This window comes from Idiotropiscis lumnitzeri, chromosome 1 (genome assembly GCF_059441095.1).
Source record: "Idiotropiscis lumnitzeri isolate Australia: NSW breed Sydney's pygmy pipehorse chromosome 1, RoL_Ilum_1.0, whole genome shotgun sequence".
Taxonomy (NCBI): domain Eukaryota; kingdom Metazoa; phylum Chordata; class Actinopteri; order Syngnathiformes; family Syngnathidae; genus Idiotropiscis; species Idiotropiscis lumnitzeri.
In genome coordinates, this window is record NC_142391.1 from 3,046,779 (window position 1) to 3,068,917 (window position 22,139).

Genomic DNA, 22,139 nt, shown 5'->3' on the forward strand with positions numbered 1-22,139 from the left:
AGCTCAAAAAGATGCAGATTGGTGCCCCTAATTTCTTTTCTTTTTTTTTTAGGGAATCAATTTGGTTTTGTTCTGTAGAAAAATGTCCAAGTCGGTGTTTTCGCAAAAGTTTTGACTGCACTGTAATTCCAAGATGAATTCTTAACCGTTATTCTGTCTTGTGTGTGACACCAGGACTCCACTGGTTTGACGCCTCGCATCTGTCAGGTACGTCAAATCTGCTTTTCTCTCACTTTAGCAACCGTTACTTTGACGAAATCGCATCTGTCCTGTCCTTCAAGGGCCTGTTCCGGTCACAGGATACGCTTCCTGACGGGCAAAACTCCAGCCGGGTGGAGATCAGGTAAGGCCTCGTTTTGAGTCTTCTCGTTTGACCTGAAATGCAAACGCGACAGTTAGCTTACGAAGCTTAGGGGCAAACAAATGACGATCAACTCGTTTTTCCTGTTCCCCGAATGTGTTTGCGCGCCGTCTTTGTTTCGCCCCATTCACTCAAAATTAAAGGCTTCATCATTTATGTGCAGCAGAAACAATTGTGTATGATCGATGTCATCGAAGGTTTTGTCACTGAACAAATATGTTTTTACACTACCGAGCTGTAATTAACTTAGCAGTATCACCCGGTGTGGCCGTGTATGCTACTGTGAAGCACACTTGGCTTCTGTACTAGCGATAGGACGATGTGCTTTTTTCGGGGGCCGATACTGATTATTAGTAGTCATGGAGGCTGAAAACTGATTTTTGAAGCTGATATTAATTTAGAGAGATAGAGAGGGGGGGGGGGAGAGGGAGAAGGAGAGAGAGAGAGAGAGGGGGGGGGAGAGGGAGAGAGAGAGAAAGAGAGAGAGAGGGGGAGTGAGAGAGAGAGGGAGAAAGTGAGAGAGGGGGAGTGAGAGAGAGAGGGAGAAAGTGAGAGAGAGAGAGTGAGAGAGAGGGAGAGAGAGAGAGGGGGAGAGAGAGAGTGAGAGAGAGAGTAAGTGAGAGAGGGATGCTCTGCAGCAATCCAAAATAAACAAGCTTTTAATTTATCGGCCTTGACAGTTAAAAAAATGCAAAATGCCAACTATCAGCCAGACCGATAATCGGTCAATCGCTAATCTGTTCGCTGGTTAGTTGTTGTTGTTTAACATTATTATGAACGTGCCACTCCCTGTTAGACTCCTGGTTCACTCTGCATTTGAGTAAGCAAATCTCTCTCGGCTCACAGAAGTTTCTTTTGTCGCAGGACACAATGCAGAGTCGAGCATAGTAATATAATCGCCGTGTGTTGATTTTTACTCCAATTTCCACTGAATGATCACGGGGGAAATCAAGGAGTTTGTGGTGTCATGCTACGTTCACACCAAATCCATTTGAACATTTCGCTTCGTTTAATTCGCTGGTGTTTCACCGCAGAGGTGTTCTAGATGCAAACTATATTACTGTCTTGGTGAAGTTGTTAAAAACAAAAAAAAAACGCTAAGCTCCTTGGTCACTTGTCTCCTAGCCTGGTCGCATTTTTTTTTTTTTTTGGGGGTGCCTGGAGTGGAAGCTGTCCGTGTTGTAAAGCTCTGGATGCTCCCAGACTGAAACATTAAGTTGTGCGTGACGTAGTACGTAACAGAGCTGATTTGCTGCTGCGACACGACGCGCAAAGTCAGTAAAAAGTTTTGAACCGCGCCGAAAGGGCGCTAGTTCGCTTGGTGTCCCTTCGCTCCGAACTCCATTCAATCGTGCCGCCGGAAACGTTTGCAACAAATTTGGTGTGAACTGAGCATTACAATAATTCTGAAATGTGTTCATTTTTTATTTAAATATATTTTTTTGTTGCAGTTTTCTGGAAATCTATAACGAGCGAGTGCGAGACCTGCTGGCCGCCGGCGAGCAGAAGAAGAGAGCCTCGCTAAGAGTCAGGGAGCATCCTGATAAAGGACCCTACGTGCAAGGTGATTCATCTCTTGGTGAAACTTGACGTGAAAAGCTTTGCGAGCATCTTCTTGAATCCGTTCTGCACACACGCGGTAAAAATATGCGATCGTCCGTTGCATTAAAAAGGCAGGAGGGCAGTGTTTGTTCAAATTAAAGCCACCCCCGAGCACACACATCCACTCATTGTCTTCTGCTAGAGAAATCCCAGGTGACCGCAGGATGTGAGATCATTTCCTGTGAGCAGCGTTGACACAGGTTTAAGGAATGCCAGTTCACAACTGCTTGAACGCACCGCGTGTTGCGTTTGAGGTCACTGCGGCTCATCTGTTGCGCACGTGTAGTTTCGCCTCATTTTAGTGGCAGCTTAAAAAATCGACTATTAAGACCTATCCAATCGCAAGACGTGTTCATCAACTTCAGCGTAAGGCCAGCGAGAAGGCCTTACTGTCATCAACTCGTGATCTGATCGCCTATCGCAACTGTCTATCAACTGTAAAGCCCCCTTGAGACACAGAACAGACGCCCGCACGATTGTAGCTCAAGGCCTCGGACGAATAGTGCGTGCGACTGGTATTATGAAATCTGCCTGGCAACACAAGCTAACTGAATTCTGATTGGATAAAAACTCTCACCTAAAAATACAACACTAGGATATAATATGACATCAATGTGAAGAATATGATCATGATTTTATTATTATGTTGGGGCCTTGAAGGCCTTGACCAAAAGTTGTGTTGGTACATGTTCCCGGGAGTTAGGTGATTCTTGGACTTTCTCTAGAATCAGTCATAATCGTCCTTTTTATATTATTATTTTTTCTATGCACTCAATGTCGCCCCAGTTCATTTTTCTTTTATTCAGACTTGTCGCAGCATGTGGTGTCAGACTGCCAGCAGGCCATAGATCTTCTGGAGGCGGGCGTGGCCAACCGCATCACGGCGGCGACGCACAACCACGACGCCAGCAGCCGCTCACACGCCATCTTCACCATCCAGTACACTCAGGTGTGACCGCCTGTGTTCATCGCGACCGTGGAAATGGTGTCATTTTATTGGCGAGAATCTCATTCTCGTATAACCCGACACGATCGCAGGCCACACTTGAGAACAACCGTCCTTCGGAAACCGTCAGCAAAATCAACCTGGTGGACCTGGCCGGGAGGTGAGACAATGATGACGACGCTGCCCTCTAGTGACTGAAAACATGAAAACAGACTTACACCAAACTTAAATTCATTTGATTAAGATATATTTTTGCCAATTGAGTACAAAATAAAACATATTCATTGCTGTTCCGCAAAGTTATTCATAATATGTGCGCTTTAAAACAGAATTCTTCCGTTTGTGTCTTTAGTGAGCGAGCGGATCCCAACTACTGCCGAGACAGACTAACCGAGGGCTCCAACATCAACAAGTCGCTGGTCACGCTGGGCATCGTCATTTCCGCCCTGGGTTAGCGATGGCGCACTCCGATACTCTTCAAAATGCTCATTTGACCCACGGGTGTTAATGATCCCGCACTTTGTGCGCAGCCCAGAATTCGCAGATGTCCAGCAGCTGCCAAAGCATCAACAGCATGGCATCGGAGGGCGACGGCAGCACGGCGGGAAGCCACAGCAGCTTCCTGTCCGGAGGTGCAAGTGCGGGCAGGAGGCACTGCTTCATCCCCTACAGGGACTCTGTCCTCACCTGGCTGCTGAAGGACAGCCTGGGGGGCAACTCCAAGACCATTATGATCGCAAGTACGTCGTCGTAAAATATGAGTACGGGAGTCTCTCGAAGGAAAAGCTCTCCATCACACCTGAGAGTCAGAGAATAAGTGTGAGAGTGGGTCGGAGACAGAGTGTGAGAGTGACAGTGAGTGAGGAGGAAAGTATGAGAGTGCGAGACAGCGTAAGAGAGAGAAAATGCGTGTGTGTGTGCTAAGCAAGTGTGTTGTCGATGGAATGAGAGTATGAGAAGAATGTCAGCACAGACCCTGGTTGTGTATGAGAATGTAGTAGTGTGAGTGAAGGTGTAAGAGGAATTGGTAGAGTGAGTGTGTGAAACTGTGAAAGAGAGAAATTTAATGTGAGTGCGAGTGATTGGCTGAGGATGGAAAAAGAGTGGCGAGGAGAATGAAAAAGTATTGTGACAGAGAGATGGTGAGAGTGTGCGAAATAGTGTGAGTGATTGTGTTCAAGAGTAAGAGAGAGTGTGAGAGGATGCGAAAGCGTGCGGGTGAGTTTGTGAAAGAGCCTTTGCGAGAGTGTCTGGCATGAGTGTAGAAGAGTGCTAACAATGAGAGAGTGAGTGTGTGTGAGTGACTGTTGAAGAGTGAGAGAGCGTGCATGTGAGAGAATCTGGGGGAGAGACAGAAATGAGCGTTGGGGAGAGGGTGTGTTTAGAGTATGAGACAGATGTGTGAGAGAGTATGTGTGAGACACTCCAAGACAGAGTGTGGTCGTGTATGAGAATGTTATATTGTGAGTGAATGTGTGAGAGGAATTGTTACACTGAGTTTGTGAGACAGTGAAAGAGAGAGAATATTTGTATGTGCGTGTGAGTGAGAGAGGCTGGAAGAAAAGTGTTAGAGTGGCGAGGAGAATGAAAAAGTGTTGTGACAGAGAGAGGGTGAGACGGTGTGAAACAAGTGAGATAGTGTGGCCGAGTGTGAGAGACAGTGTGAGAGGGTGTGAAAGCGTGAAGATGAATGTGTGAAAGAGCCTTTGCACGAGTGTATGAATGTAATAGAGTGTGAACAATGAGAGAGTGAGTATGTGTGAGTGACTGTTAAAGTGTGAGACCGATGTGTGAGAGGAAGTGAAGTGTGAAGAGTGACCTGAGAGAATTTGTCAGAGAGACAGAGTGAGCCTTGGAGAGAAAGTGTTTAGATTATGAGACAGATGTTTGTGAGAGAGCATGTAGGACATCAAAGAGAGAGTTGTGTGAGAGGGAGAACTAACGAGAGTGACTACATGAGAAGCTAGAAGGACTGCAGCAGGGATACGGGAGCATTGTGTACAGCAGCAGTACGGTGTTGATGATGTTAGTATTACTAATTTCTTTTTTTTCTTTCTTGCAGCCGTCTCCCCCTCCGCCAGCAGCTACAACGAGACCCTCAGCACGCTGCGCTATGCCGCCCACGCCCGAAATATCGTCAACAAGCCCCGGGTCAACGAGGTCAATAACCTGATATTACGATTTAAAAAAAATAATCAGAATCTCCAAATAATCATTGAACGTTGGCGCAGGACGCCAACGTGCGGCCGATTCGCGAGCTGAGGGAGGAGATCGACAGGCTCAAGAGCATGCTGCTCACATTTGAAATGGTAAGTCTTCGCCCACAGACACGAAATAGATCTCAAAAAATATATTTTTGTTCATTTCCTCTCACGCCTTGACAGCAGCGTGATCCCAGTCCGTCCCTGAGTGACGAGAGAGAGGGGACGCTGTCAGACATGGTGCTGCAAAATGAGATGAAGGTAGAATCGCTCTCTGAGAAAAAAAAAACAAGTGCTGAAAATGTTAGTTTTTTTTTAACCCCCTAAATTCTCGAGTTCGTGTGCGTACGGTATACCTCCAATACACGTTTTCCACGAATAATCGGTTGCTCCACTCCCCAAAAATATTTGCTGAAATGCAAGTATGCAGTATAACAAGTGCATTACGACAAAATATGTCTTTGAAAAACCACAGTATTTAGAAAATAAAACATGAACAAGGTTTATTCATTTAATTTTTTCCAAATTCCAAAACATGTGAGCTGTGATTGGTCGTTTCTATGAGCCCTGAGCAACTGTGATGTCATTTTCAGTCGTCAGAAGCGACAAAATGGCCGGCCCTAGCGATGGCTAATAACGGGCGCAACTGCCCGTATCAAAGAGAATTCCCAAGTGGGGGCACTTGTTAGTTTTTACCATCGTCCTTCTCCGCGTTCATTGCTCAGGTGGAGCAGCTGACCAAGGACTGGTCGGAAAGTTGGCGGGACAAGCGGGAGTTGATGGAGCAGTACAGCGTGGACATCAACCGGGACCGAACCAGCTTCCTGATCAACTCTCTGCGGCCGCACTTGGTCGCACTGGATGGGGACGTCCTCAGCACCGGCGTGGTCTTCTATCACCTCATGGTACCGACGAGTCATGGTCTATTTTGAAGTGTCTGTGGGTGTAGGTGTGTGTTTGTTTATATGCATTACGGGGACATTTCGCCTGAATACACACCACACTGCGAGGACATTTTGTGTGCGGGTGTGTATGTACGTGTGTGTGGGTGTGTGTAGAGCTGAACTGAGCCTCCAAGGGGCTCAAAGCAACAAAAACCACAGCCCTCAATTCCTGCCAATAACATTGAGGTTTTTTTTATTATCATTATTTTTTTTTAGTTAATTGTTTTTCTCCCAAAAAACAACTTTTTTTTCAACAATATATCTTCCTAACCTTCTTATTTATAATTTTCTATCATTTTTAGAACAAATACATTACTGTAACCCCATAATATTATATCAAAAAATCTTTGGAAGAGATTTGAGCAATTTATGACTTTTTCCCATAGCGTTATTTTTTTTTCCCAAATGTTTTCACTTACCTGACAAAAAATATTAATTTAATGTAAAAGTATTTACTATTTTTTTATTGCTGTTACAATGCGCTAAAATAATTTATTGCGCAATGATAAGAACAAATAAAACTCTTGAGCTACGTGAAATGACTTTCAATGTACAAAAACAGTATTCAATAAAATATTAAGCAAATAGATAATGATGTACTGGACCGAGGTAGTTGAAGGTGGCAATTTTATAGCGCTGTAAAGATTAATTTATTCATCGCCAAGTAATCGATTCTCAAATAATCGCGAATTATTTTTTGTAGTTGATTCAATGTTTATATACCTTTTTTTTAAATTAAAAATTACTCAAATCCATGCCAATTTCTCCAATTTTTGTTGTCCTCCATGACATCTGACAATAAATTAAATTTGCTCTTACTTTGGAAAACAATGGCCAAAATTTTTGCCCATTTTCTATTATGGACCCAACGAGTCGAGTATCTGACTCGTAAATAATTTAATATGTCATTATTATTATTATATGTAATAATAATGTCCTGTTGTCTTTAACAAAAGGATGACAATTTGAACCTGCTTTTGTTTTCATTTTCTGATTGATAGCTGACATATTAATCGATTGTTACCGTGGCTTGGCCCTGTGTGTGTGTGCGTGGTGGTTCGGCAGCCGCTTGACTCCTCCCACTACATTTTTTTCCTCAGCTGTCCTGACTAATATCTTTTCTCTTTTTCTTTGCTAGATACTTCCTCCTCCTTCTCTCGCTGTTTCTTTCTTCTGCCACAATAAGAAAAGGTGACTGACTTCTCTTTTCCTGTCCACCGAACGTCTCGAAAAGAGACTTGCGCTCTTGAGTTTGACAACGATAAGCAGCCTGACACTCACCCGTCAAGAGCGTCGGCCGCCCGGGAACGCATGTGGTCCTGACAACTCCCGTTTTTTAATCCCGCAGTCAATGAGAAGGGAGGAGATTAGAAGTGAAAAGATTCTCCAAATATAATTTATTGTGTCACTTTCCCCGTTTCCATTACAGGAAGGAGTTACCCGCATCGGGCCCCAAGATCAGTCCGAAGAAACGCAAATTGGTATGACCTTGTTGGAAAAGCACATTTTACTGTTGCACTATCTACAAATTCATTTTTTTTTTCAGCCTGTTTCTAAACTATTTCCAAATATGCGTTGAAAATCTCCCCTATTCCCATTTTCGGGCGCTTTCGAAAATGCCGTAAAATGACGCCGGGTCTTATTACCCCTAACCTTGGTCCTTAAAACACTTGAATTCAGTACAGCAGTTGATCAGATGTTCACTTCTGCCACTGCCGATAGTAATGTGGACTAGTGATAGACCGATTATCAGTCAGGCCGATTATTGGGGCCGATATTTGGCATGTTGCCGATAATCGGCATCAGATTCTTTTTTTTTTTTTAACTTTCAAGGCCGATAAATTAAAAGCTGGTTTATTTGGCTCGCTGCATCGCATCTCTCTCTCTCTCTTTCTCTCTCTCTTTCCTCTCTTTCTCTTTCTCTTTGTCTCTCTCTCTCTCTCTCTCTCTCTCTCTCTCTCGCTCTCTCTCTCTCTCTCTTTCCTCTCTTTCTCTTTCTCTTTGTCTCTCTCTCTCTCTCTCGCTCTCTCTCTCTCTCTCTCTCTCTCTTCTCTTTCTCTCTCTCTCTCTCTCTCGCTCTCTCTCTCTCTCTCTCTTTCTCTCTCTCACTCTCTCTCTTTCTCTTTCTCTTTGTCTCTTTCTCTTTCTCTCTCAGCTTGGTTTATGTTACTTCCCTCCTTCCCTAGCAGAGCTGGTCGTAACATATTGGGGGCTCGTCCGGGATCTACCTTTCCAAATTATACATCATTTCCCGGCGTTGGAGTAAGGGAAGAGTTACTGCAATACACAACGGGCCTGGCCTTGTAGGTGGGCCCTAGCCCAGGGCCGCAACAGGTATCGGCCCTGAAAAAAAAGCATATGGGTCTATCAATAAATTGTGCACCATTTTTTACATCATTTTAAAGAAAAAGTATCACCCTGTTTTTTTTTGAGTCAATTGAAATCTTCCATCATGCTGCTGTTCATTGTAAACAAAACAAAAAAAATCCCCCAAAACATCTAACAATTATTGAAGTTTATGTTCGACATAAAAAAAAAAAAAGTTGAGTTCTCAAGTGTTGATTTGTGACGAAGCCAACGTTTACTGTCTGTCCCTTTTGCAAACGCTTTTAATTGCGTTTATTAGTTCTTCCAGGTGGCGCCAGCTGTGAGATCCAAAACGACGGTGGTGTGGTGACGCTGAGGCCTCTGCCGAGTTGCGTCTGCCTCCTCAATGACAGGGAAATCACTGCACCCTGCAGGCTAGCGCAAGGTCAGTTTTCCCACTTGTGCAGACATCACTCAGGGAATTCACTTTTGTCCCATTCAGGAATGTTACTGCGAGAAAAATGTATGCTTTGTAGGGTTTAATTCTAGAGATTGGCTTGGCAATTTTGAGATGGTGGCATTGAGTCAACTTACTTCATATGAAGCACCAATTTGTCCGATAGTAAGCAATTACCATATTTTCCGGCCTATTAGCCGTTACTTTTTTCCTCGATTTTGAACCATGCGGCTAATTCATCGGTACATCTTTTTTGTGGATTTTTCTTTCACCAGTAGGGGGCGTTGTATAGTTCAGAAAATACGCTAAATCTCAATTTTTTTTTTTCTCTTGAGTCTGTTCTGTTTTAATTAGCAAAGTTGTTGCCGTGCTAAAAGGCACCGTTTTAACAATCTGTTTATAGACCTTTTATGTGCATTCACAGTACAAAATTGTTCTGTACATGCAGTAAACAACTCCTTTTTTTTTCAACATAGAAAACTGCGGCTTATAGCCTGGTGTAGATTTTTTATAATTTTTTTAAGAGTTGCTGCGGGTTATAGACAGGTGCGCCTTATAGTCCAGATTTAAAAAGTACATCAGGCCACTGTACATTCTACTTGTCTCTTTTGTCCAGGAATGGTGATCACTTTGGGAGGGCTTCATAAATTTCGCTTTAACCACCCAGCAGAGGCGGCTGTCCTCCGGGAGCGCAGACGCAGGGTATGTGCCAGCTCAGCTCAAACGTTTTGACGTCTTTATTTGATGTTACTGGGTGGTGAATGTTTTGCCTCCTCTGCTCTCAGGCAAGTGCAGGCACCTACACTGACCTTTGCCCTCAAACGTCTGATGACAGGTTAATGCAGATGGCACAAAAATTCAAACGGACACGTTTCTCAGTCTGACTTTGCTCATATGTCCCCTTTGTAGCAAAGAGGAAGAAGGGCTGCCTGCTGTGTGTTCGTCCCCCGGCGAGGAGTTGGCGGCTAGGCGGCACGTGGCGGAGCAGCAGTGCTACGTGGAGGGTTTGCGACAGGAGATCGGTTCTGAGCAAAGGCGGGCCGAGAGGCAGCTGGAGATGGAGCAGGCCCAACTTCGGCAGCAGCACAACGAGAGTAAGCAAAATTGAAAGAGCCAATAACCCAAAATGGCTGCTTCGAACAGAATTGGGCGACATTGCGTGACAATTCATGCATGACTTCTCGAGACATTTTCGTGCATCCTGTTATGATGGACATATCCACTCAACTTTGGGTTAATTGGTGAAACTTCTGTCTCTTGATTATTTTCTGAATTTCTGAGAAAGCTCGAAATGATTTATGAAATTTTTTTTCCAGACCTTGCTCGTGTTAAAAAAAATTCTGATTGTGGTTCGTTTGAGTGAATTCCCAAATATGAGTTTGTCCAATATTTTATTTTACTTTATTTTATTTTATTTTATTTTATTTCATTTTATTGACTAAAACTATGGGTGAATGCGACTTTTTCGTGCATCGTGTTATGATAGACGTGTCCACCCAGTTGCGCATGGATCAGTCAAAATGGTATCGGGACACTAATAATACAAAAATTGCCGCATGTGGAAAAATTGTTGAGTTTTACAGCCATATTGAGACCCCTTTAAAGATATTTCATTTTTGTCTAGCAGGATATCCATGTGATTCCGAGAGATGTTATGTTAATTGCATTGACAAGTCCTCTTTTTCCGTTGTTGTGACTCAGTCCACCAGTGGATCCTGCAAGAGAAGCGTCACCTGTTAGCTGTTGAGCAAAGAGTCACCCAGGACCTTGGAGTTCAAACGGAAACACAGCCGGACCCCCAACTGGAGCGTCTCAACCGATATGTATTGGACAACCTGGATGTTAAGACAGAGAATTGTCCGTCGTTGGTTGTCAGGGTCACGAAAAAAGCAGTACAGGAGGAGCTACTGAAGCATCATGCCCTGACTCGGGCTGAGAGTCGCCTTCGCCGGAAGAAGCTGCAGTTCCAGCTGGAGAGAATTGCCCGCAAGAGGCGTCTGTTGGAAGCAAAGAGGGAATTGCACCAACTAGAAAAGTCCCTCCCCCTTGGACCGGAGACCCCCGAGAGCCCTGAGGAGGAGTTTGCAACCAAATTAGTTTCTCGGAGATCTTCCTTCTCTGCTGATCTTGTGTCCCGATTGTACCCACAACATACCCCAATCTTCAGGTAAGCATACACAAGCTGTACGAAACATTTTCAGACATTGCAAATATTAAACAGATTTCACTGAAAGGTTTCTTTTCCCTCAACAGACATTTCCTGAAGAGAAATAAATCCACAGAACTGACTTCAAACTGCACAACTGCTGCATGCGTTAGCAGCATGAAATGGGTTTCAGACGAGTGCCTTCCCCGGGAAAGGACCCGAAGTTGCTCTGACGCAACTTCCTCGGGACTAAGTCAGTCTTGGCAAGAAAGAGGGAGATCCTCCGAAAATATAGCGCTGAATTCCAAGGAGGAGAGTTCTCTGGAACGGCAATGTAGGCGGTGCACTGAACGAAAGCCCCTACTGCCTCAAAGAGAACTATCTTTTAAGAACAGATCAGATCAGAACACAGTACCGACACCAAAGTTGCCCCTTTGCATCCCTGTGCTGCCACTTGGCAAAGAAAATGTAGCATCCGAAACAAACAGGGATGCAATAAGACAAACACAGTCTAGTGTCACCAGGAAATCCTTTTATAATTCTATGGAACCCAAAGTGTCACGAAAACCACAATTAGTTTCTAACAGCCCCAAAGTTGGAGGAAAGATGGCCAGTCGATCTCTCAGTGACGTGATGAGTGGAAGTCCCATTAAATCAGCCATGTCTTGTGAAGACCTTCCAATTGAGGGTCCAAGACGCTGGCACAGCACAGAGGCTTTGATGAACAAGACCGGCCAATGGGTGGAGAGACAGCAACGATGGAAGGATAAATGTGAATGGAAAGTCATAGAGGAACGGCACGAAGGTGCCTCCGATTCCGACAGCCTCTTCTCCCTCGATTCTTTATCCTCGGCTTATGCAACGGCTCTCGTGGAGCAGCTGAAATGTGAGGAAGTGGCAGACAGTGAAGCCAGTGAGATGTCGAAAGATTCGCTAGCGGTGGAGAAGTACTCAGATGTAACGCGTTCTTACCAAAAAATTGTTCCAACCTACTCTTTGGTGACGGATCCCCCATGCTGCAGTAGGATGGCGAATGGTCTCGAGTGGAGCAAGAGTCAAGATCCTAAAGTTATTCCTGCAGAGATGCACTCGAGCCAGCAAGATGCCCTTAACTCAAGACAAGGAGACTCTTTTACAGACGTACAAGAAAACTTTGGTCAAATAGAGCGCCCTGGTTCTGCCCTCGCAAGGTTGTCCGAGAACCTGCCACTTATGCATACTTGCTCGTCCCTTGAGGTGATTGGCAGTTCCGGACTCCACAGAGGTTCTCCGTCCTTCCGAAAAGAAAGTAGTGAACATTCCAGCCCAGTCAGCGTGAACCCCTCAGACGGCCCAAGCCCATCTCGAGGTTATACCTTATTAACATCTGCCGTCCGGGGTTTGAATGACCAACCCACTGAGGATCTAATGTCACAGAATGCGAAAGAACAATCACGCAGTGGGCCCGAGTGCTTAAGTGCAGATCCTGTTGCAGAAAATGTTGTTGTGACTGACCTACGTACTTCAGGTTGTCAGAAAGAACTGCATCCGTTACCAAATCAAGGATCTACTACTGACTCTTCAACTTCCTTCAATGTTTTCCAGAAAGATGAATTATTACACAGTCGAGATGTTACACTGCAACCGTCTGATATGTCGAGCCATACCAAAGATTGTTCCCTCAACAGGGCTGAATCATCGGCCCAGGATGACACCAAAGATGTTGATGCAACTTATTTTGAATTGCAGCATGAATCAGCTTGTAAAAATTCCAGGAAGAGAAACCAAGAACAGCAGGAGGCTTTTGTGGGGAGCCTGAAAATTCCAAAAAGAAGCCCGTCACCTGTTGACAACCAGGGAGATACTTGGTCTGATAACGATAACACGTCGTCTCACTTCAAACAAGAACATTGTGATGTGGAAATCACCAACTTTGGATTCATATCTTCTGCCGTTTCCGATCCCACACCGAAGAAACTTGTGGAACCGAGTAACCCCTCTGTGCGAGACATTAAAGTAGAGCGTGTAGCAATAAAACAAGGAGTTGCTAACACAACGGAGGCAGGATGTCAAAGTGGTAACCCCGGATTAAAGTATAGCTGTCATTCGGAGGCCATTTGTAGTGCCATCGACTTGAGAATCTCAGAAGTGGTCCAAGAACACTTAAAGATGTCATTGATTGGCAGCAGTGGCAACAGGAACAGCTGGAGTCAAAGACCAGTCTCTGATTCTGATGATCAGAGAATTAATGAAATACTGAAACCAACACCAGAGAGCAGGAGATTGACCAACGATGGAGAAACTATCGAAAGGAGACTCGAGATTACTAAAGTAAAAACTGTTGCTACACTGACAAAACTTGAGAACAATCCAACTGGCCACGAAGTACCGGGTAGCGGCACCAATGATGCGAGTCAACCAAACGACAGATTTGACTTTAATCTGTCTAAGATTGATTCTTCAAAAGCAGTAGACTGCAAAAAAAGTCCTCAGGCTTTAGATTCTGATGTGCCACAGCTTTGCATCACGAATGGCAACTGTCGTGTTGAAGGCATGTGCAGTGTTGACTGTGGTCACACACGTCACGCACCATCAACAAAGAAAGTTGAGCACCCTCACAAGTTCTCAAGTCATTTCACTGATGCCACGGGAGGAACTAAACCTTCTGTCGAAGGGCGAGATCAGCCCGGCAGTCCGTGCTTGAATGACCATTCTCGTTGTTGTCCGTGCAAGTTTGACAAAGCTCACGTCAAACATAAAGGGCCTTGTGTCACCGGTCAATCTGAAGAGCAAGTCCAAGAGAGGTTTTTAGCATTAAGGAATGAAAAGACAATCGCAAATTCAAGTCATTGTGGGTCTGAGATGGCCACGGTTGGCACACATTGTTATTCATCACTGCTGAGTAAAAAGAACAAATCCAAAAGGTTCCGGAGGACAAAAATACAACTCTCTTCTTCCTCATCCTTTCAGACATTGTCATCAGATGAAGACCAAACCTCCAGCAAACGCGCATCTACTCAGCTACGACTTGAGTGTGAAAGCAAAGCTGATGTCAGAGAGTCAAATGCTGAGATTTCCAAAGTGAACTCGAAGATAGACCCGATAAAAGATGTTACATTTTGCAGAAAAAGATTCTCGTTACCTGCCCAGTCGGTGTCATCGATGGAAAATGACCTGCGAAATGCTTTCAAGTCTCAGGAATCTCGAATGCATTTCGCCTCCAGTGATATCAACCCATTTGTTCATCAGTGGAAAGATGGCGACCGGTCATGCTGCAAGAACCCCGCCTTCGGCAGTGCTGCCGATCTGTCAAGCAAATCTCCGCTTTTGAACGTTGCTGAAAAACGCATAACCCGGTGCTGCAGCGTCGATAACGGCTTAAACATGCAGAACTTGCCCTTCAATTCCCATCTGAGCGCCTACGCCGCTCACAAGGGGCTCTCTGGCACGCATAGCAGTGTTGAACCGGCAGTCAACACCACCTCGTCCAGCGGGGTTGTCTACTCATCTGATCCAGAGTTAAACCAAAACTCCACTCAGAGCACCACAAATGAACACAGTATTCCGATTGAACTGGTCCCGTTGTCCACTCCACGGAGGCGGGAGAGACACAAAAGGAGCCACACAGACGTCCCGAAGACCCCAGTTCAAATGAAGGATTTCCTGACATGGAACAGTATGGAAAGCATGTCAGTCCACCTCTCGAAGCTGATCCACAGCACCTCGGACCTGCTGGGAGATGTCCAGGGAATGAGGATGGGTCGTATCAGGGGATTAAGTCCTCGATCGATACCAAATATCAGCGTCGACTGCTCGACTCAAACCGCCTCGGATGTCGGGGTTCAGACTGAAAGACCTTTGACACCTACGAACACAGAGAGGCACCAGAGGTCCAAAACACATCAGATCAACATGACCCTGAGACTGATTGGTGCTGAGGTAGTTTCACCAGGCAAAGACTCTCTCTGTTCGGTAAAAACTGTGACACATGACAAGGAAGAAAGGACATCTAATGTCTTCCAGCCCAGGACTGCTTCTGTAGAAATACCATCTTTAGGATGCCAAAGCCAGTTAAGATCCACTCACGTAAAGAAAAGCTTTCCTGAGATGTACCGTCGTCTTAGCACCGCCTCTGAAAACAGCTGGAGACCAAACAGATGCCAAGTAAACCAAATCTCTTCTGCGAGAAATTCGTCAAAGCCGGCGGCTACATTCACAGATCGGGCATCGTCCCCCATCGTCACCGTGGGGGTACGGCAACTGTTGAAGCCTGGGGAAAGACATCAGAACGGCCGCGTTGAAGAGAAAACGTTGGCAGAATCTCCTTTCAGGTCATCAAGGCTTGATTGTGACATTTGCTCTGGGAAATCTCCAGAGAAGGTCTGTGAAATGAGTGGTTCCAGCCTTAAAGACTCTAAGGACTGCTTCCACAGCTCGGCACCGGACAGAAGAAATATTAATCACGAAGGGAATACCCATCCTCAGCCCAAATCGAACTCTTTACAAAGTTCTCACTGGTTAAACTTTTCCCTGCAGAGCTACGCCGCTGCCACAGCAAGCGCTCCTGTCACTGAATCCAAAGATATACAATCAACCAAACCAGTCCAGCAAAGACCTCAAGGGGTCTGTTTTTACGGCGGTACCCGCTGTCCATCTCCAGCCGCTTCCCTGACACCCAGTGAGTGTAGCACCGACATCCTGGTGAACGCTAAACCGATCACCAGAGTGGACATTGAAACACTTCCTGAGGACCTTCCCTTGCACAATAAATTCACCAACTGGTCCGGCATCAATCCTGATCCATCCAAGCGCTGTGGTTTTTCTGACGTGCCTGAGAGTTACGCTTCCAATTCTGAAGGAAGGTTAAGAGAGATCAAGTGTCTGCGTCAGGAAAGGGAGCATGTGATGGCTTCCATCGGCCTCGGGGCCAACTCCACGCCGCTGACCGTGGAGCTCGCTGAGGCCAAGTTGCACTACGGTCTCGGAGAAACAGATGCGCTGCTAAAGATGCTGTCGCCTAGATCCGCGGAGGAGCTCAAGATGACGTGTGCGACGTCCACTCTTGGAAAACTGCAGCTCCAGGATCGGTAAGTGTTCTGCTTGTCATTTCTGGTATCTAGCAATGTACTGAAAAGTTTGTGCTGGTTGGTCGGGTGGATGGATTATGGTTGGGATTGTGACCTGAATGATCTTTGAAAAGCTCAATCCTTGATTTATCGGACTTTTCGTACCTACCCAGACACCGTTTGACGCAGGAGCGTCCTCAAACGAGCCGTCGAGCTCGTAGCCTGAGCCCCCGCAGACATCATCCGGGGAGTCCTCCCGCCACTCCCGGCCGCCAGCTGAAGCCGGACATCAGCAGGTACAATACCAACAACTCATCCGATCGTAGCTTTCACTACCAGCCGAGTAAAACAAAAAAAAAAGTATCTTTGACGTCTTTAGCCGTCAATGGTAGTAAATTAGTTCAACACGAATTTCATCAAACTTAACTTTATCACTTAGCAGTAGAAAACGAGACCTGGCGAATGGCGATAGCCCCTTCCCGTCGGACATTGAGCAACTGCTGCGCGATTATGGCCGCGCTCGAGAGGAAGCCATGAGCGAGATCGCCAAGGCAAGGGAGCGACTGCACGAGAGGACTGAACAGGAGAGGAGAAGGATCCAACAGCAGGCTTTGTCTCCCGAGTCCAAGGTTGAGTATGTCTAATCTAGGGGTGGGCAAAGTATGGTCTGGGGGCCTCATTGTTTCATCTGGCTCACTGAGAATTTACAACAGGGGTCTTCAATCCTGTTCCTCGAGGACTGGCGTCCTGTCCTGGTTTTCCATCTCTCCCTGTTGCACCACAGCTGATGCAAATGATCAGGATTGTTATCTCGCTGATGATTAGCTGATCATTTGAATCAGGTGTGTTGCATCAGGGAGAGATGGGAAAACGGGCGGGACACCGGCCCTCGAGGAACAGGATTGAAGATCCCTGATTTACAGTCGCAAGAGTGCTGTACTATTTGTTGCATTATTATTATTTTTATTTTTTTTAATTTCTTACCCCTAAATTGGTTCCATTTATTTTTGGAATCATTGTGCAAATTAAATAACAGGTTTATTGATTAATTAATTAATTAATTTATTTTTTTGCCAGGGTGACCTGAGGCATGGAACCAGGATCAGCAACAGCACTTTGTGCACCGGATCCAGCCTGAGCCTGTCATCTGGACCCACGTCGGGGTACAACAGCGGCAATACTCTGCAACTGCAACACGGCCACAGACTAACTCCTGGACATGTGGGTGGGAAAAAAAAAACTATTCCGTATGTAGGACATGCTGGCCACAATGCAAATAAACCTTTCGCTTCACATTTTTTGCGATAAGGTGTTTTGAAAGAAAATAAAGTTTTTGGGGATAAGACGTCACATTTTCAAGATGAAAAGTAATACTCCTGCATTTAAATAAAGTTATAATTCTACTTAATGTATTTTTTTAGGAATAAAAAAAAAAAAAGAAAGGATAATCCACAAAATTTATAATCTGACCAAAACTTTGACGTTTGTTTTTTAGACCACCTTGTTCCCGGAGGAAGGTGAAAAAGTTGTGTCGCGAAGCTCCATTTCTGCACACGGTCAGTCAGAGTTTGTCAACGCTGTGCTCTGCAAGGTTCAATATGCTGTACAGCTGACACACGGATGGAACAAATGTGGGGTGAATATTTTCTTTATTAGACGTCCGTCTTGAGCCCCCGATGATGTCGTCGCCATCATCGCCACCGTCTAGCAGTCGACGTCGCGCCGCTTCCTTCGGCTCCTCCTGCTCTTCTTCCGTATCGACAGGCTTTCAGGATATCACGGCCACGCTGCTGGGTCGTGCTCTGGCTGAGGTAACCCCAAAATCGATTTTTTTTTTTCTCTCAAAACGACATTATTTTGTTTCCTAGAAATAGACAGTTCTGTGGGATCGTTCCGTTTTTTTTAAAACACGCCAGATTTTTCAGACTAAACTAATACTTTTGGGGGGTCAAAAAGTTCATCTAATAATCCTGCATGAATATGTCATTATTTTGAGGGAACTTTATTTATTTTAATTTTTTTTTTTCTTATGTCATGTTTTCTGAATTTTGAAGAAAAAAGTCCTTTTTAAAACCAGATGTATGTTTTTTGGGGGGGAATTTTTTTCATGTTTTATATTCTTAAAAAACATTATTTTTTGGGTGAAATTTATATTTTTAAGAAAAAAAAATCAAGATACGTCTTTAGATTAAAATTCTTATTTTGGATCGCGTGAAATATTTTATTGGGAAAAAGTTGAAATGTTTTCGAGATAAAAAGTGCTAAAGTTCAAGATAAGATATTTTGGTATTTTGCATTATATGCTTGTAATCTTTGCGTATATTATTGATATCTTTTTTGAGAATTATTTCCATATTGTTCTTGATGAAATGAATTGTGCTCATTTTGAATCCAAAGGTCCGACTGGCATCCTGCGGCGATTTGAGCAACCTGGTGACGGGGAAAGCTTCTGCTGGCTGGAGGTGACTTCCTCAATTGAGTCCATTTTTATCATTTTTATTTTGATCTTAATTGATTGATTGATACAGACACCAGGGAGAAGAGCGAGGCATCCATGCTTACTACAGGACGTCATCAAGCCCTTCGGTGCACGCCTTCCTGGGGGCAGCGGAGCTGGCCGGCAGCCCCGAACGCTTGTGGGCCGTCCTACGCCAGCCCAGCAACGCTCAGGACTACCATCCGTTTGTGCGCACCGCATGGACTCGCCCGCTAGATAGCAGCACTCACCTGGGTCAGATACTTCACATTATTTTCTATGAGGAAAAGGATACGTTTTGAACCTGGAACGGGCTATTTTTTCAAGAGGAGTCAAAATAAACATAATAGTGACATGATTTTCACTCTGAAGAATATTTTTCAAATGAAAGTGAATCATATGTATCCATGATTCCTCTTTTTTTTTTTTTTACTCGTACACATTTTTAATATTTACTTTAAACATTAGAACTGGAAGCTTCTCTCGTGTCACCTGGTCTCACATGAAAACGCCTGTGTCCAGTCTACATTTTAACAGACGTGTCCAGCTGCCGTCTCAGCCAGCCGCGAGACTTCTGCTGCATCAGCGCTGAGTCTAAACAGGTGAGCGCGCTGCCAGCGACAGTACCTATAAAAAGTCTACACACCCCTTTTCAAATGTCAACTTTTTGGGATATGTATAAAAAAGATTAATCATTACTATTTTATATCCTCGTTTTTAATGCGACATTGTCGCAAGTTGTTGAATAGTTCTTGAGGTACTATTTTATGGAACTGTCATTCTTGGATTTTCTTTTCTTAACTGCGCATCTGAAGCGAAACTTAAGTCTTGAAGAAAAAAAAAAAAAAAATTGAACGAGACATTTATCACCTCAGGGCGACATCAACGTGCTGGCCATGCAGTCGCTATTCGACGAGTCCCTCCCGCGTCCCGGCCCCGACGCCGTCCGAGGCGAGATGATGCCAAGCTGCTGGCTGCTGCAGCCAATCAGACGCGGCGGTTGCGCGAGCGCTTGCGAGGCCACCCGGGTCGTCTACCTGCTGCAGGTATGGACCGCTGCACCACCACCGTCACTCACTTATTTTAGAGTAAATCAGTAATATTTTTCAAAGTCAATCAAGCGAAAAATTCGTCCCATGATATCACTTCGTGGATGTCGCATGTCGCCGTTTCTGAAGGTGTGCTCCATTCGCTTCGCGTGAATGAAAAAGAAATATTTCCATCTGCACGTTATAGCTGTTCATGTAACATTTTTATCCCCCCCCCCCCCATGGTGGAGTTGTGTGTTAGCGTTTCGGAAATCTTGTGCTCTCAGGTGAACCTCGGACTGCCATCTTTCCCGCCACGGCTGCTGGGTGCGTTGGCCCGCAGACAAGCTGCCGTCATGGCCGACCTCTTGGACGCGGCGGCCACGTGATCGGTTGTCCACGCTTCGCCTCGGAGGGATTCGGACACTTCACTTTGCACCTGACTTTTTTATTTAATTGAGGTCTTTGTCTAAAAAATGAGAGCACTATCTCTGTACGAGCAGCTTTATTTTATTTTTATTTTTGTACATGTTTTTTTTGCTTTCACTCGTACACTCGTAACGCTAATTTACCAAAGATACCGGATGTTTTTATTATCATATTGGTGACAGTTTGAATCTTGAACAAACTATTTCTATTTCCATTGTTACAATGGACGAAAAATTCACAGTGGCTGTTTTACCCGTTTTTTCGATTTCATAATTTTCTACGCTTCCAAAAAAAAATGTTCAACCCCGGAACCAACTTTTCCGGCAGAGTGTGAGCCTGGAACACGCTCTTTTTATTTCTAAGAAGGATGAAGACCATAATGGGGGCAGTTTGGCCCTGTGACAGACTGTTTTTAATTCCATTATTTCCTATAGGGGGGAAATTATAACAGAGCAGAACAGAGTAATTTAATTGAGGTTGGGAGTAAATCATGTTGGGGGCAGCTTGACCTTGGAACAGACGCTCATTTTCGCTGGGTTGATACTGTGGTTTGTATTGCTTTTTATGAGACAAATATTTGTTAGAATGACAGTTTAGATTACATTGGAGCGTATATATATATATATATATATAGAGAGATAGTAATATATATATATATATATATGTCTATATATTTTATATATATATATATATATTTTATATATATACATATATATATATATATATATATAATATATATATATATTGCATTATATATTATATATATATATGTATATTTTATATATATATATATTATATTATATATATATTTTATATATATATTTTATATATTATATATTTTATATATATGTATATTTTATATATATATATATTTTATATATATATTATATATTTTATATATATATTATATATTTTATATATATATATATATATATTATATATATATATATATATATATATATATATATATATTAGAATTAGAAATCCCTTTATTGTCATTGTACTCAAGTGTGCAACGAGATTAGATTACATTATATATTATATATATATTCTATATTATATATATATAATGTAAGCCACTGAACGATTAAGCACAGATTGAACATTACAACTAAAAAAAAACAACAAAAAAAAACAAACAAACAACTTCAATCATGATTCAATCTTTAATTCAACACGCATTGAGAACCCCTGACCTAGGAAACAGTTTAATTTGCTGACGTTGTTGCACTTTGAGCAGTCCGCTGGCCAATCATGTCACTTCCTTAACATGCCAACTGTATCCCAAAATATTTGCCTTTTTCTGTTTCACGCTTGCACAAAGCAAAGTGGACCTTATTGTTGTTGAATTATTTGTGACTACTGAACAGTTAACCACCGGGATTTGGCACCTCTTGACTTTTGTCATTTTTAGGGGGGACCCCCAACATGATCCAGTGGAATTTACTCGGTAGCGCCCCCTAGAAAGCTAGAAAAAAAAAAAGAATTTACTAATCGACCCCTTATTTTATGAACATGTCGATCATGTCGACACTAAAAATTATTTTGTTGAAATTCGAAAATAGAATTAAAAAAACGTCGCTTGAGACAAGTTCAATTGATTCACTCGGAATTGAAAGGAGATGTCCGTGAAAACAAATTCATCATAAAAGACTGAAAGAAAAAAATGGACAGGAAGTCGGCCATTTTGATTGGAAGAAGCAATTTGGCCTACTTGGAAGCAACAATGAAATCATCAAAGTTTGATGATTGCCAACAAAATGACTTCATATAGTCACCCAAAAATTGTTTCTAAAATGCTGTCGAATTTGTTTTACGCCTGTTATTTTTTTTAAAGCAACAACTTCGAAGTTGCGTGCACCAAAGTGTTTTTTTTTTTTACTCGTTTGAGCTATGCAAGTTCTCATTGGAAAAACAAAAACAATGAAGGAACGCAGGGACCCTTTTTTTATTGTTTGTATTTTTGTATTCTTGCCATACATTGTTTTTTACTTGTGGTGTTGAAACTTATTTATGTTTTGAATTGTGTGCTTTTATATAAAATATGCATAAATATTGCGATTTTCCCCATACGTTTGGATGTCTTATTAAAAAATAATAATCAAAATTTTGACATCGTCTGTTTTTTTTCCTGCTATTGTATGTCATAAATTAAACTATAACTTGAATCACTGCTTTGAAAGGCGCTATCTAATAA

The 22,139-nt window shown here is 43.5% G+C and overlaps 1 protein-coding gene across 1 annotated transcript in view; it reads left to right on the top strand.

The window, feature by feature from the left end:
* stard9 (StAR-related lipid transfer (START) domain containing 9) overlaps positions 1-20,578 on the top strand; it is a 34,036-nt gene extending 13,458 nt beyond the window's left edge. Inside the window, exons 5-32 of the mRNA XM_088310574.1 lie at positions 175-207; positions 282-343; positions 1,813-1,925; positions 2,770-2,912; positions 3,002-3,069; positions 3,262-3,359; positions 3,440-3,649; positions 4,972-5,069; positions 5,141-5,218; positions 5,294-5,371; positions 5,836-6,015; positions 7,484-7,535; positions 8,681-8,806; positions 9,435-9,520; positions 9,604-9,653; positions 9,728-9,912; positions 10,520-10,985; positions 11,072-16,030; positions 16,183-16,305; positions 16,449-16,638; positions 17,087-17,230; positions 17,505-17,565; positions 17,666-17,820; positions 18,407-18,471; positions 18,538-18,740; positions 19,008-19,087; positions 19,361-19,531; positions 19,801-20,578. Coding sequence (XP_088166700.1) covers positions 175-207; positions 282-343; positions 1,813-1,925; positions 2,770-2,912; positions 3,002-3,069; positions 3,262-3,359; positions 3,440-3,649; positions 4,972-5,069; positions 5,141-5,218; positions 5,294-5,371; positions 5,836-6,015; positions 7,484-7,535; positions 8,681-8,806; positions 9,435-9,520; positions 9,604-9,653; positions 9,728-9,912; positions 10,520-10,985; positions 11,072-16,030; positions 16,183-16,305; positions 16,449-16,638; positions 17,087-17,230; positions 17,505-17,565; positions 17,666-17,820; positions 18,407-18,471; positions 18,538-18,740; positions 19,008-19,087; positions 19,361-19,531; positions 19,801-19,902 — 8,379 coding nt within the window. The 3' untranslated portion in view covers positions 19,903-20,578. The remainder of the gene's footprint in view (positions 1-174; positions 208-281; positions 344-1,812; positions 1,926-2,769; positions 2,913-3,001; positions 3,070-3,261; positions 3,360-3,439; positions 3,650-4,971; positions 5,070-5,140; positions 5,219-5,293; positions 5,372-5,835; positions 6,016-7,483; positions 7,536-8,680; positions 8,807-9,434; positions 9,521-9,603; positions 9,654-9,727; positions 9,913-10,519; positions 10,986-11,071; positions 16,031-16,182; positions 16,306-16,448; positions 16,639-17,086; positions 17,231-17,504; positions 17,566-17,665; positions 17,821-18,406; positions 18,472-18,537; positions 18,741-19,007; positions 19,088-19,360; positions 19,532-19,800) is intronic.
* Positions 20,579-22,139: the final 1,561 nt, after the last annotated feature.